This window comes from Saimiri boliviensis, chromosome 1 (assembly GCF_048565385.1).
Source record: "Saimiri boliviensis isolate mSaiBol1 chromosome 1, mSaiBol1.pri, whole genome shotgun sequence".
NCBI classification, from domain to species: Eukaryota; Metazoa; Chordata; class Mammalia; order Primates; family Cebidae; genus Saimiri; species Saimiri boliviensis.
Window position 1 is genome coordinate 79,737,504 of NC_133449.1, and position 16,367 is coordinate 79,753,870.

Consider the following 16,367-nt stretch of genomic DNA (forward strand, 5'->3'; position numbering starts at 1 on the left):
CTTTATAAGTTTATTCCAGATGCTTATGTGTGCTTCATTTCTTCATCACAGTTACTAATGATGAAGAAATGTCCTGAAGTATCCAACAAGGGAGAAAATCTATCCAGAATATATTCATGGACTAGCTTATTGACACACACAAATTAAACTGATTGTACATTGGAATCTTTTCTATAAATATCTTCTTACCACAATGTAAACTTCATAGATTTACCCAAGGTAGCATTGCTTCAAAGTGGCAGCAATGAAGTGAAAATGGAATTACACCATTAGTACCTATTACTTTTCAGGCTGCATTTAAGAATAGAATATATGCAATACTACTACTTTTTCTGTTGAGAAGAATGCCTCTTGTGATCAGAATATCTCACAGCACTCAGGCAATGCCAGTTTAGTTACTTTATGTGAAGTCTGCTTTCATTCCTGTCTTTAGTCATTTGCCCTAGTTGATAAATGATTAACTGTCTGTGCAACTGTATACAGAACACCTGGCAATTGTATGGTGCCTTCAATTTGAGTCTTCCTTAATATCACATCTTTTACTTTTGTGATTACAGGTAGCAGTTGGTGCCATCTATACTTTGCAATTGGAGAACTTAGGCAGAGACATCTATTTACCTTATATAAAATCATAAAATACCAGGCTGAATTACAGAAATACTCTAAGGAAAAATGTGCTTTCTTTGTAATTATGAGTATTCATTTAATTTTTTAAAATTGACTGCCTCATGCTTATAATCAATGGGTTGAAAATTAACCCACTGTTAGTGATTAAGACCAGAACTAAGAAATTTTCAAGAGCCTATAGTATCTTTAATAGCAAGAGTTGTTAATTTGTGATTAACAGATTCAGGGAAAGTCTGAACACCATGAACTTGTATGCATTATTTTTTATGTATGTCTATTCTGAGGATAAAGAAAATGCATAGCCAGGCACAGTGGCTCAGGCCTGTAATCCCAGCACTTTGGGATGCCAAGGCGGGCAGATCATGAGGTCAGGAGTTGGAGACCAGTCTGACCAATATGGAGAAACCCTGTCTCTACTAAAAATAAAAAATTAGCTGGGTGTGGTGGCACATGCTTGTAAACCCAGCTACTCGGGAGTCTGAGGCAGGAGAATTGCTTGAACCCGGGAGATGGAGGTTGTGGTGAGCCGAAATCATGCCATTGCACTCCAGCCTGGGCAACAAGAGTGAAACTTTGTCTCAAAAACAAAAAAACAAACAAAAAAATGCATAATTTTCATCAGATTCTTAAAAGGGCCCATAATCTGGTCTGGTTATAAACCAGGTCTGGTTTAGACCTTCAATTCCATGTTCATTTCCCTTGTTATTCAGCATGTTAATAGTCTGCTATTGGCTCAGGAAATATACCCTTTACTTTTGCAAAACAAAATTAATGTATAAGGCTTCTGAAATAAAAACATAATACCCTTAAAAAGAAAGGGAATGACATTTGGAGTATCTGTAATTATGCTGATGCTTCTCTTTTAAAATTTGCAGTGGCTGAGAGGACTACCAACTAGTAGACAAAGTTTTAACATCATATTTGGTGAATGTCCATATTGTAGTAAGGTAAGCAAATTGGTAATCATATCTCATAAAATGTGCTTAGCTTTCAGTAATATATTCTAGAAGATAGACCTATATAGTATATCAGCTTATTTAAAACTTTTGAAACACATTTTGTTCTGCATTTTGATTTTTCAAATTCTGATCAAAAACATTAAACTCCTTTTCTAGATTTGCTAGGTGATCTCAAAGTTCAGAAAAGTGTTTTCCAGACTGTACTATGACACTATTTCTAGTATAAAGCAATTTTATTTTTTAGAATGTCCACAAGCTTTGTTAAAATATGTTCTCTTTTTAAAGCCAATTACCTTAAAAATGTCTGGGAAGAAACACTGAAATAGGAGATAACATTTTGTGAAGAGCTGGAAAGTTAAAAAATTATCAAAAGGACTTTTGATATCTTCAGAGAAAATATAAAGCAAGACATATTAACATCAAAAGGACTGGTATGATGATCCTGTAATAATAAACATCTGCCTTTATCTCTTCACTAAGAGTAAACTGGGAAATTGTAGACCAAAGTCCTGTTGAACTTTCTGAGTCTGTGATACCCGGACTGACTGTGGAATTGTATTTATAATGCCAAGATGAAGATCTTGACTTCTTGAATATATCTGGCCTGGTAAAATCTTGATGAGGTTCATAAAATGAGTTTGGGAATTGTCTGTAGCTCAATTTTTGTGGGAAACTGTTTACTTCATTCAAAACTTCTTGAGACTCTTGATATTTTTGTCTTCTCCTTGTGCTTTCCTGTGGAAAAAATACATATATGGTTAGTTAGATGTGAGTCATCCCACTATTTATTTTGTGTAATGTATAAGAATGCTAAATAAAATATACAATCAAGTTTTTGTATGGTTTTTTTTCCAAGAAGTAATTTTTAAAGATCTTAGATTTTAAGATTTAAACTTTTAAAGAGTTTATAAACATCCAAATTTGAGTGGTTCTTTTAAACCATGTAAGTAGGCAATTTCTTAAATAGTTTGAATTTTCTTGGCAAAACCAAAAAAACTGAGCTTAATCTTATGGGGGAAAGATAGCCATAATTAGAAATATTTTGGTCATTAATGTGATTCTTAACCTTTTGATGCCATGGCAACTGAGAAGTGATATCTGCTATATAGTGGGTAAAGGATGAGGCTGTACACAGCCAAACAAAACTGCCTCGGGGTAGATACAGTGTTACATTTCTAGGAAAGCTATAAAGACTAACCACTATAGACTGAATATATATTAATATAAAACAAATTAACTGATTACTTATATGCATGTTTTGGGAGCTATTTCTATGTCTTCATCATTCCTGTTGGCCAAAATCCCAGGATTCAGTTAAGATCACCACTTAACTGGCTGAAAGTCGAGTTTTTCTGCTTGACTTTGGTGACCTATGGAATGCCCTCTCTTAGCACCATTTATCAAGTAACTTAGAAGAGGAGAAATTTATAAAACAAAACAAAATAAGCTTGCTCACTGTTAGTTTCATCTATAATAGAAACATCTGACACAATGCCATCATTCTGAGAATAGCTACTACCCTCTCAGCCTTTAAATTGCCACCCTCCAAACAGTTCTCCCCTTGCTAGATACAGTTTTCTAAGTGTCAGAAAGGAATCCTACATAAAACAAAGAATGTTTTGAAGACTTCAGCTTTCTTATAAAAAAAGAAAGAAATTACCTGAGTTAGATAACTCACTTTAAACTACTTTTTCTGAGCTAACAGTCACATTAATGCAGTTTTTCATAAATTTGTCAGCTTTATTAACTAAAGGGAAAATAAGCGAATAATTATTCCAGTAGGCCTATAAAGAATAATACAAATAAAAATAATTATGCTATCAAATCATATTTCTAAAGGGTAAGGTAATGTAAGCAGCATTTACATATAGCTTACATGTGGAAGGTTGGGAGGTATACCTGCTTAGGTAAGTAGTCAAGCTACTATAATTTACAGCATCATCTACCATGTAACCTATACACCTAATCTCTCTTGAACATCAGCAAATGACATACCAGAAGGAACTCATCTAGGAATTTAACCACTTGTTGTCTTCAGTACACTGAGAGGTCTGCTTTGGATAGTCTGTAACAGGAGTTGGCAAAATTTGGCTTGGCCAGTTGCCTGTTTTGTGAATAAAGTTTTATTGGAACACAGCCACATCCATTTGTTTACGTATTGTCAATATGGGCTTTTGCACTACAATGGCATGGTTGAATAGTTCTGACAAAAACTACATGGAAGGTAACCTGAAAGTATTTTCTTTCTGGACTTTTAAGAAAGTTTGCTGTCCCCTGGTGTATGGCATTGTTGTTTGTGTATTTGAAAGCAAACAGATCATCGTATCTTATTAAAATGCAGACCTCATTGAAAAGGTCTAAGAGTAAGACCTGAGATTCCGTGTTTCTGAGAAGCTCCAGATGATGCCAATACAGCTAGTTTGCACAGTCTACTCTGATAGTTCATTGGTTTTCAGCCTGGGTTGATTATGCCCCACAGAGGACATTTAGCAATTTCTGGAGACATTCTGGGTTGTTACAACTAGGAGGAGGTACTATTGACACCTAGTAGACATAAATACTGGGAATGATGTGAAACATTCTACATCACAGGACAGCTCCCCCACAACAAATAATAAACTAGCTCCCAAATGTCAATAGTGTTGCTGTCAAGAAATCCTGCATTAGAATAGTTACTGACTTTGAATGCACATCAGAATCAACTGGGAAGCTATGATAATAGTACCACTTCTACTTTGGCCATGAAAAATGGATATCAAACTTCCCCTTCTGCTGTAAAAACCCATAAATAAACACAAAATAAAATTAGACAAAATATACGAAATAGGTATCTAAAACAAGGCTATGATAGTTGAGGAAAGGAAAATAACAAAGACCTAGGAAAGGCCACAATTTAAGATTTACTGCAGACTAGACCAAAAAACCTGAAAAGAAGTTATAAAACAATCAAGTTGAATCACTAATAAGTTAACTGTCTGTCAGAACTAAACTCAAAACTCTTTAAAGAAATAATAAAATCTGGAGTCTAAAGACCACAGCATCCACAATGTTCTGCATATAATAAAACTATAACACATCAGATGCCGGAAATGTGACCTGTAACAGGAGAAAAAACTAACAAGAGATTGAGAGTTGATCCAGATGGTACAAGTATCAAACAAGGACTATAAAACATCTACATAAATATGTTCAAGGAATTAAAGTTGAACATAATTAATGAACAGATGGGGGGAGGCAGAATCTCAACATACAAGAAATATACTTCTGGAACTGAAAAATACAAGGTATAAAATGAAAAATTCATTGGCTAGGTTTAATAGCTGATTTGACAATCAACTAGAGGTCAGACTTAAAAAAAAAAAAAAAAAAACCTGAGATATAGCAAGCTAAAAGGATGATAAAATAGTTATTCAGCTGCCTATGAAAAACGTTAAGCAGTCTAACATGCATGTATTTGGATCTCAGAAAGAAGAGGGATTAAGTCATGAAACAAATTGATGAAATCATATAAAACCTTTCCAATTTGATGACAAATAATCCATTGATAAAAAGTAAATCAGTGAAGCCAAAGCATAATAAAGAGGGCCATACTTAGAAAACCAAAGATAACAAGCAAATCTTGAGAGCCTCAGAAAGAAATAGATTATACATAGGGTCAATGATAACTGCTAACTTCTTACAAAACAAACAAAACCCCATCATACCTAGGAAGCATCATTTTTAAAGTTCTGAAAAAGATTCCATATTCAATGAAGCCTTCGAAATTAAAGTGAGGGGCATCCAATTCTAGACAAGAAAGAGTAAGTATCCCACCTTATTCTATTAATTAAAGCATGCACAAAAAGCACCTATCAAAACACTATGAAAATTGTAGAAATGACCCTCACTTGGATCTCCACCCAGCTTGTGCTTCAGTACCTCCTATTATTCCAGCCTGGGCTATAAAACAGCCTGCAATCTGGAAACAGCAATATGTATAGACTGGGAAAAAAAAAAAAAAGGCAACCATGAAAAACATGCTCTATCTAGCCAATAGCTCTGGGGAGGAGAGGACTACAGGACAGAATCCCTTTATACCTGCTGTACCCTAGGTGAACACCATGAAAGAAGCTGTACCTTTCTTACTTCTCTCCAGGTGCTGTGGAAATGGGGGAGGGGAGGGTACAGTCCTTCTGAATATCACCACCGTGCACTAACCAGGGAGCACACCTATCCCTTCCCATCAAGCACTGTGGAGACGGGTAGAGCCCTGTTGAACATCCCCACGTTAACCAGGTGATACCCTATCCCACAAGGTGTTAGGGAAATTGTGAGAGAGAGCTCTGACAACCTTTCCCAGCCTGTATTACTGAGGTGGTCCTTCTTCCCTTCCCACCAGGAGACTACCAAACTGTAAGGCAGAATCATATAACCTGTTCCTCCCTGCACTAACAGGCAGATGTGGTGCCTCTCTTCTTCCCCACCAGACACTGTAGAGACTGTAGTAGAGTCCTACCAACCTTCCCCACTTTGCATTGAGCAAACATCAGCAGAGCAACAGCAACCCTCCACACTGGCCTCAGAAACTGGAGGCGCTTACCTTTTTGACCATGCCTGCTGTGCATTAAACAAACAGCAAAGAGTTGCTGGCAACCCACATCTCCCTAACTAGAAAGCTCTGTTCTAATTGATATAACTACTAGAGTGAAAAATCACCAGAGATATAAAAGAAATTAGTAACGTCACAAGCCAATAGGATCTAGCTGATATTTATAGAGTATTTCACCCCCAAACAGAAAAATACATGTTCTTTTTCAACTGCAACTTGAACATAAAACCAGACAGACCATATCCTATCTCATAAAACAAACCCTAACAAATTTACATTGTCAGACTATAATATGATTAAACTAGAAATCAGTAACTGAAAAAAAAATCTTCAAATACTTGAAAATTAACACATTTCTAAATAACAAAGGTATTAAAAGATGGCTCCAGGGACAATGGAAAATAATTTTAACTGAACAAAATAAAAATATATAAATATTTACAGGATGCAGTACAAACAGGGTTTAGTAGTACGTTGATTGCATGAAATACTTATATTAGAAAAAACAGTGGGTTCAAATCAATAGCCTAAGCTTCTACCTAAACTGGAAAAAAGGGAAAAAAATATACCAAGATCAAGCTAAAGGAAAAATAATATAAAAATCTCCAAATGCTTTAAAATATAAAGACCCCTTTAAATGGGTCAAAGAGACCCCAGACCCCAGGAAAATTAAAAAATACACTGAATTGAATAGAAATGAAAATACAACACATCAAAATACGTGGGACCTAGCTAATGTCATGCTAGTACTAAATACTTATATAAGACAAAAAGTCTGTATTTAATAATATGTTTCCACCCCAAGAAATTATAAAAAGAAATGACAAGTATGTGACATGATGGATTTGTTTTTTAGTGTGAGTTATACATCCTACAATGTAGACATATATCAAAGCATCACATTGTACCCCATAGATATGATATATATATACACAATTATATTTGTCAATTAAAAAAAGAATTTAAAAAAAATTTAAAAAGAAATCCAAAGCAAGCAGAAATGGAAATTAGAGTAGAAATCAATAAAATTGGCAATTAAAAAATACAGAAATCAATCTAAAGCTGGTTCTGTGACATGACAAATAAGAATGATAAACTAGCAAGACTGACAGAGAAAGAAAACACAAACTACCAGTATCTGGGAAGAAACAAATATCACTACAGACCCCACAGGCATTTAGGGGATTTAAATAAAGGAATACTATGAATAATTTTACCAACAAAAATTTGATAGCTCAGATGAAATGGACCAATTCCTGGAAAAATCACAAATTACCAAAACTAACTCAAGATGAAATAATAAAAATGCAAGAGATAAATAGTTGTGACAAGAGTCCATATGACCTGCAAAACCTAAATTTTTACCATCTGGCTCTTTACAGAAAAGTTTGCCTACTCTTGAAATAAATATCTGAATAGTCTTACTAAAGAAATTGAATTCATAGCTAAAAAGGAAATCTCCAGGTCCAGATGGTTTCACTAGAGAATTCTGCAAAACATGTTAAAAAGAAACAAAATCAATTCTGTACATTTTCTTCCAGAAATTAAGAGGAGGAGGAAGGCTACCCAACTCATAAGGTCACCATTACCCTGATACCAAAACCAACAAAAACAGTAGAATGAAAAGAAAACAATAGACATCAAGCTATCATGAACACAGATGTAAAACTCATTAAAATACTAACAAATTAAATCCAGCAACATATAAAAAGAATAATATACAATAACAAAGGGGGGTTGATTCAAGTAATCTGAGACTTGTTCAATATTAAACCACAAACCAGTGTTATCCACCATGGTAACAGTCTAAAGAAGAAAAATCACATGTTCATATTGATACAGAAAAAGCATTTGACAATATTCAGCACCTATTCATGATGAAAACTCTCAGTACATTAGAAATGGAGAAGGAACTTCCTCAACTTTATGAAGAACATCTACAAAAATATCTACAGTTAACCTGCTAAATGGTGAATGTACAAAAACTGGAAAGAAACCAAATGTTCTTCAATGGTATATCCATACTTCAGATTACTACTGAGCAATAAAAAGGAATGAACTGCTGATGTACATAAAACTTGGATAGATCTCAAGGGCACGATGATGAATGAAACAAAGCCAATCTCAAGTTACATAAGATCTGATTTATATGATACACTCAAAATGATAAATTATAGTGATGCAGAATAAACCTACTGCTTTCTGAGGATTAGGATTGGGAAGAGGGTGTCATTATAGCATGAGTGATTCCTATGTGGTCATGGAACAGGTCTGTAGGATAACTGTGGTTACTCCATGTATTAAAATCTCTTGGGAAACACTGGTGGTATCCTAATAAGGTCTGTATTTTATGGTGGTATATAAATGTCAATTTCCTGCTTTGTAAAATTATATTATGGTTATGTAAAACGTTTTCATTTGCAGGAGTTGGGTGAAAGGGTAGGTAAGGGTATATGGAGGCTATATGTATTTTGCAATTTCTGACTACACTTACTTCAAAATAAACTGTTAAAAAAGAAATGCAGAAATAAAATATGTCTATTACTACCAAAAAAAAAACTGAAGGTGAAATAAAAATATTTTCAGACAGATAAGAGGTGATAGAATTAGGTTCCAGGAAATATACACTACAATAAATGTTAAAGGACTTTTGTTGAGGCTGATGGGAAATGATACCAAATTAAGATCTATTGAAGGTATAAAGAATTCCAGTAACTGTAAATATTGGGATATTTAAAACTTTTTTTCTTTTTCCTTTCCTAATTTTTAGAAAAATGGCTCCTTAAAGCGACAATAACAATGCATTTTGAAATGTATTACACATGTGAAAGCAAAATGTATAACAACAATAGCACAAAGGATGAGGAATAAATGGAAGTATATTTTTATAAGGTTCTCACACATTAAGTCAAGATAGAATGTAATATGATCCATTAAATGTACACATGGTAATTTCTAGAGCCATGCTCTAGAATATGGCTAGTTGTAACTCAGATGTGCTGTGAGTATAAAATAGACACCAAATTTTGAAGACTTCATAGAAAAAGATGTAAAATATATATCAGTAATACTATTCTAATTATACAAATGTGCATATGTTTTAATTAGAGGATATTACTAAAATAGATTCTACCTGTTTCTTTTTACTTTTTGAAATGTGGCTAGAATTTTAAAAATTGCCTATGTGGCTTGCACTATATTTCTATTAGGCAGGATTGTTCTGAGCAGGGATTTGCAAACTTGTTCTATAAAATGCCTGCTAGTAAATATTTTAGGCTTTTCGGACCATACAGTCTTTGCTCCAGTTACTCAGCTATGCCACTAGGGAACAAAAGCAATCATAGACAATATGTAACTGAATGAGTATGGCTATGTTCCAATAAAACTATTTACAAAAATAGTTGGTCGGCTGTATTTGGCCCATAGGCCATGGAGCTGTCTGACCCCTTGCTCTAGAGTGACAATAACAACAACAACAACAACAACAACAACAACAACAAAAGACAAAAAGACAAACATAGTTTAAAAAGCCAAGAAGAGAAAAATTCTCAATTAGTCTAAAATAAAGCAAGAGGGAGGTGAAAAGGGACAAAGAACAAATGGGGCAAAAAGAAAGCAAATTGCATAATGGTAGATTAAACCCAGCTACGTCAAAAGTTACTTTAAATGGAAACTGAGAAAATACAGTTACATGAAACAGAAATGGAGAAAATAAAAGATTGTGTCTTTCAGATTTCATAAAATAGCAAGACTCAAATCAACTATATGCTAGTTACAAAAGCCAGAGATAAAAAGACACAGGTGGATTAAACATAAAAGGATGGAAATGGATACGATGTATAAATATTAATCATAGTAAGTCTGGAATTGTTAAAAGACAGATGAAGTAGAATTCAGGATAGAGTATATAACAAATATATAGAAAGATATTTCATAATGATGAGCAGGACAGTTCACCAAGAACATATAACTACTAAATCTGCATATACCTAATAACAGCATCAAAATCTATAAAGCAAAAATGTATACAAGAGAGAAATGGATAAATTCACAATTACAGATGGAGACTCTAACATTCCTTTGTCATTAAATGATAAAACAAGAGGACAAAATAAAACAGTAAAGATATAGAAGATTTGAACACTATCAAACAACTTAAACCCAAACTTAAGTACACAAGGAACATTAACTGAACTGGGCCTTTCCTGGGTGACAAAATAAGTTTCAATGAATTTTAAAAGATTGTAATAATAAGGGATGTGTTCTGATGACAACAAAATTAAATTAGAAATCAATAACAAAAAGATACTGATCAAACATTAAAAATACTTAGAAATTAAATAACATACTAATAGATAATCTACAGGTGAAATAAATCAAGGGATATTAGAAAATATATTGAACTGAATAATGAAAACATAATAAAATTTGTGGAATACAGACAGCTAAAGCACAGCTTAGATATTTATAGGTTTAACTCTGTATGTTAGAAAAAAAGAAAAAAATTAGTGATTTAAACTTTCACCTTATGAGCTTGAAAGAATAAACCCAAAATAAGTAGAATCAAGGCAATGATAAAGAATTAGTGAAATAGAAAATATATCAATGTTAGTTTTTTTTTAAAAAAAATAAAACAAAACCAAAGCTGGTCTTTCTTTGAAAAAAAAAAAAAAAAATCAATAAAACGAAAGCTGGTCTTTGAGAAGATCAATGAAAATGAGAAGCCCTTAGCTACACTATTAAAATAAAAAAAGAAAGAAACCAAAAGTTACCATTATCAGGAATGAAGGAGAGGATATCAATAAAGATATTGGTGATGTTAAAGGGATAATAAAGAATATCCTAACTTAGTGCTGATAAATTTCACCACTTAGATGAGATGGAAAATTCTTTGAAAAATACAAATACAAAGCTGACACAAGAAAAAAAGAAAATCTAATGATCACTATATATATTACAGAAAGTAAATACGCAGTTAAAAATTTTCTTACAACAAATTATTGGCCCCAAGGGTTTTCTTGCTAAATTCTATCCAACATTTAAGAAAGGCAAATCTTAACAAAAACATTTTCTGAAGACAGAGGGGAATACTTCCAACTTATATAATTCATAATGACCCTGAAAAGAAAACCATGCAAGGATATTATGGAAAAGAATGTTACATCTGCTCTGTGTATGAAGTAGCCATCCTTTTATTCCTTTACTTTCTTAATAAACTTGCTTTCACTTTGAAAAAAGAAAATTACAGACCAGTATGTCTCATCAATGTAGGTATAAAAACCCTCCATGGAACTGAAATTCAGCAGCCACTGAGTTGGAATTCAGCAAACAGAATTCAGCAGGAAAAGACATGATAACTAAGTGGGGGTTTATCCCAGAAATAAAAGGTTGATTTAACATTCAAAAATCAATGTACTTCATCATACTAGTAAAGGGGAAAAATCATATGATCATCTCAAGAGATCGCAAAAAAGCATTTAACACTCATTCATTATTTACACTTACTTTTTAACAAATATGGTGAAATTTCCTCAGCCTGATAAAGGGCATTTAGAAAAAGCCAACAGCTAACTTAATGGTGAAATAATGAATGCATTCCCCCTAAGATCAGGAACAAGCTAAGGATGCCACTCTCACAACTTCTATTTAACATAACACTAGAGATGATAGCAGGTATAATAAGACAACAACAACAAAAAATAAAAGGCATATGTTGGAAAGGAAGAGGTAAAACTGTCTCTATTCATAGACATCATTAACTATTCAAAAGTCCTAGGAATCTATTTAATAAAACCTACTAGAACTAATAAGTGAATTTAGCAAGGTCCCAAGACACAAGATTATATTGTGTATCAAATATAATTGATGTAGAAAATAAATTCTCTCTGTATATACCAGCAACAAATAACTGGAATATTAAATTTAGAAAATTACTATTTATAATAGGATAAAAATATTTAGAGATAATTTTAATGGAAGATATATAAGACATCTACACAAAAACTACAGAACTGTTGAGAGAAATTAAGGAAATTCCACGTAAATGGAGAGAAGTACCAGGTTTATGCACTGGAAGACTCAACATTGTTGGGATGCCAGTTCTCCATAAACCTGTCTTTAGCCTAATGTACCCCAAATCAAAATTCCATTGTGCATTTTCTGGTGGAAAGTAACAAGCTACTTCTTAAATTTTATGGAGCAGACCAGGACCTAAAATGGTCAATAGATTTTTGAAAGAAGATAAAGGGATTAAAGAACTATTATAATTTCAGAACTTGCTGTAAAGCAGTAGTAACTGATGCAGTGTAGTGTTGGTGTAAGGAGAGACAAGTAGAATAAAAGAAAACAGAGCCCGGAAATAGGCCCACACTTATACAATCAGCTGACTTTTGAAAAATCCGCCAAATACATTAGGAAAATCTTTTCAACAAATGATGGTGCAAGCTATATGAAAAAGGAGCTTCAACCCGCAACTCACACAATACACACGAATTAATTTGAGATGGCTCATAGACCCAACAATGAAAGCTAAAATCATGAGCCTTCTATAAAAATATAGAGCAAAATAACTTTGTGACCTTGAGGTAGGCAAAGGCTTCTTAGTTATCTTTACAGAGAAAAAAAAAACTATTTAAGATTGATAAATTGAACTTCATATAAAGATAACAAATAATATAAAAAGCTTCTGCTCATCTTAAGACACTATTAATTAAATGAATAGGCAGGCCACACACTAGGAGAGGATATCCATAATACAGATAATCTGACAAGGACTCCTACAGCTTAACAATAAAAAGACAAATATCCAAATAAAAATTAGAACACTTGAAAAAGATACTTTATAAAAACACATATATGGTCAGTAAAAACGTGAAAGTGCTCAAACTTAGACATCAGATGAATAATTGGAACCACAATAACATACTAATACACATGTTAGAATGGCTTAAATTAAAAAGAGTGACAATACCAAATATTGGGGAGGGGGTGGAATGGCTAGAACTCTTGTACATTACTGGTGGGAGTAGAGCATGGCACTTTCAAGAACTATTTGTAAGCTCTTTATAAAATTGAATATATAGCTATCCTATGACCCAGCAATTCTACATCTCAGGAGAAATGAAACATGACCATAGAAGGATTTGTGCCAGAATGTTCATAGCAACTATATCCGTGGTGGCCAGAAACTAGAAGCGCAGATGTCCATTAATAGGAGAATGGACTTGTGAATTATGATATAATCATACAATGGACATGTGAATTATGATACAGTTATACAATGGAGTACTATTCAGCAATGGAAAAAACAAATTACTAATACATGCATGAATATGGACAAATCTTCAAAAACACACTTGAAACAATCCAGGCCCAAAAGAATGCATGCTATATGACTGCATGTTTATGAAATTCTAGAAGAGACAAATCTAATCTAGTGATGAGAATCAAAATGGCAGAACATTCCCTGGGGGAAGAGGACTGACCAGGGAAAATAACCAAGACTTTCTGAAGTGACAAAATCTACACATACATATCTCAATATCTCATTGCCAACACAGCCAAAAATGAATCCATTTCTTTGCATCAGTGTTTTCATAGTGCCTGGTTACCCCTGTACACCAGGTGATTTTTGGTGTACTTAAGTAAGGGCTGAGAAAGAATCTCGCAACTAGAGATTTTTAGAATCTCGAAGTTTTGTCATCAAGCACAATTTGCCTTTAATTTTACAAACAGTAACTAAAATATGTCTAAGAGAAGTAGTTTTTTAACATAAATTTAAAGTAAGACAACAAATAATGCCACTATTTTATAACAGAATAAATGTAAAAGATTCCTATTAGTACTAAAAAAAAAGCATTTCTGTCTCTGGATAGACTTGTAGACTTGCTGGCTGGCTGAAGAAGCATAAGTACTATGCTTCTAATTTTTGTCTCAGCTGCCAAGAAGTTCAGAGCCAAATTCAGTGCTCAGTGTAGTGATTAACATCACAGCTGCCTGATATATCAATTTTTCTTGGGGTGGGATATATAAGGAGGGATATTAAATTATCCTATTTCATACCATAAACTACCTCAAATCATTTAGGGGAAATGGTATATAGATCATATAAAATGTTGGTCATTTTGACAAAATTAAATATTTTTTCACTGCAAATATAAATGCATTGTAGGCTTCTTGTTGTCAAAAAGTTTAGACTAGGGAGGATTTTTACTGTTATTTGACTGAGTCATCTGCTAAAGGTGAGTCACTATCCACCCAAATGACTGATGTAAAAAACGCATCATTTAAAAATACAACCACATTTGCAAGGAAACATTACACTTATATTTGATTGTATGGGTTAGACTCGAGGAGCGAATGAAAAAGTATAGAATACGTTAAGAGTCCCTAATGGATCATAGATGGCAAAATTATTTAAGTGCACTTCATTATATTCTTAGGATAAAGAAATCAGCTCTGTATGCAAATGTGCTTACTGCTATTCTGTTTCTGTGATAACTGATGTCAGCTGCTTTGATTTTATCAGCTGGCTAGGATAGTTTCTGTCCCTTCTCATTTAACAAAACCACACAATCTTGGCCCTTAGGAGAAAATAAGATGTTTTTATTCCCAAAGGGCATATTCTAATGTAACATTAAGTAAAAAAAAAAAAATGTAACATTAAGTCAAAAAACACCCCCACACAAACAACCCTCTCACCTGAGCTGCTTCATTGTTCATCAATCCCATGAGCGTCTCCTCTTTTTGCACTTTTTTCCATGTTGCACAGGACTCAGTGCTTCTCTCACTGTGGACTTTTTTTCCTATTAACCTATTTTGTACCTGATTGACTTGCTTTGTTGCAGCCTTTTGTGAATCAACCTGTTGGTATAAATAAGCAATAATATATAATGAAACCTTTGGTATTTCTTTAAAAAAATAAGGCATTTATGCCCAGATTTTTAAAAACTCTAAACTTGCCAAGCTTTAAAAAAAGAAATAAAGAGGAAAGCAACAAATGGACATTATAGAAAAACTATGGTCATTGGCAAGATCCAGACCCTTTCTCATGAATGGGACAAGGCCAATTAAAATTAGTGCCACTGTTATGTACTCTTTAGAAATTATCTCCATAGATAACTTGCTTACTGAAAACAACATTTTGAGAGAAAACTGTCACATTATAAAACTGCACATGAATTCATTATTAACCTTTGCTGGGAGTGGATCCAGTGTATCTCTGTAGTTTAAATTCTTATTAATTAAAATCTTAGTTTTCTATCATTGAAGTGAGCCTAATTAATATGAATATGTAAAAGCAGCTTGTGATGTTGCTTACTTTTTTGTGCAGGTAGTTTAACCTTTGAGCAAGATGAATAACAGTTCATGTCATCAAATGTACCAGTATCAGAGGTTAAGTTCTACAAGCTTGCTGTCTCTAAGGTTTCTTTTTCACACCATGGTGATATCTGGGGGATGTCCAACTCTCAATAACCTTGAAGTAGACTCGGAAATAGAAGGGCAGAACCCACAATACTGTTGGAAGATTGAAAGCTACAGCAAAGGTCCTTATATGAAGGATTTGTTCAGCAGCTTCATGTTTATAGCAGCTGAAAGTGCCATCACCTTTTCTCATGGGTTAAATAGGGGGCAGAAGATAGGATCAGCACAAAGGGGAAATAATGGAGTAACCAGTGCCAAAATAGAGAATGAATTACATTGGCTGGGCAAGCAGAGCCTTAATTCGTAGTCTCTCAATTTTTAGCTTTCACTGCCAAGTGTGTTCACTTCTCCCCTTCAAATATGCTGGTGTTTTGTGGCGAGGTGTCAATTGTCACAACAGCACTCTTTATTCTCCCCTCCTTCAGGATCCCAGCTTATAAAAGGATGACAAAACCACTGCCTTTCAGTAACTTGCAAGTTGGAAATGTTTCTTAATCATGCAGGGATTCTTTATTTCCACCACTCCACCCTCCCAAACTACTGGGGAAATTTATGTCCCCATCTTCTGAGCCACTTTCCACTGATGTCATCTTGGAATGCACCTCACACCATTAGTGTGAAACAAAGGGTCTCCCAAGGTTCTTGCATACTGTTTTATCCTAATAAAATATTGGCTTACCAATCATTGTGAAAATGTGTTCCATGTTATAAATGATTAGATGAGATTTTCCCTCCCAGCTTTATTGAGATATAATTGAGAATAAAAATTA

The 16,367-nt window shown here is 33.7% G+C and overlaps 2 protein-coding genes across 18 annotated transcripts in view; one reads left to right on the forward strand and one right to left on the reverse strand.

The window, feature by feature from the left end:
* Positions 1-1,914, forward strand: part of FANCL (FA complementation group L) — an 80,921-nt gene extending 79,007 nt beyond the window's left edge. For 5 of the 9 annotated variants that reach the window (XM_074399791.1, XM_074399796.1, XM_074399803.1 and 2 more), the window contains one exon: positions 1,503-1,914. In XM_074399791.1, the coding sequence (XP_074255892.1) occupies positions 1,503-1,634 (132 nt within the window). In that variant the 3' untranslated portion in view covers positions 1,635-1,914. The remainder of the gene's footprint in view (positions 1-1,502) is intronic. The other 4 variants (XM_074399800.1, XM_010333580.3, XM_010333581.3 and 1 more) reach the window with 1 other exon arrangement.
* Positions 1,801-16,367, reverse strand: part of VRK2 (VRK serine/threonine kinase 2) — a 103,080-nt gene continuing 88,513 nt past the window's right edge. For all 9 annotated transcript variants that reach the window (XM_010333577.3, XM_074399758.1, XM_074399744.1 and 6 more), the window contains 2 exons: positions 14,875-15,036; positions 1,801-2,321 (listed from right to left, as the gene is read on the reverse strand). In XM_010333577.3, the coding sequence (XP_010331879.3) occupies positions 1,974-2,321; positions 14,875-15,036 (510 nt within the window). In that variant the 3' untranslated portion in view covers positions 1,801-1,973. The remainder of the gene's footprint in view (positions 2,322-14,874; positions 15,037-16,367) is intronic.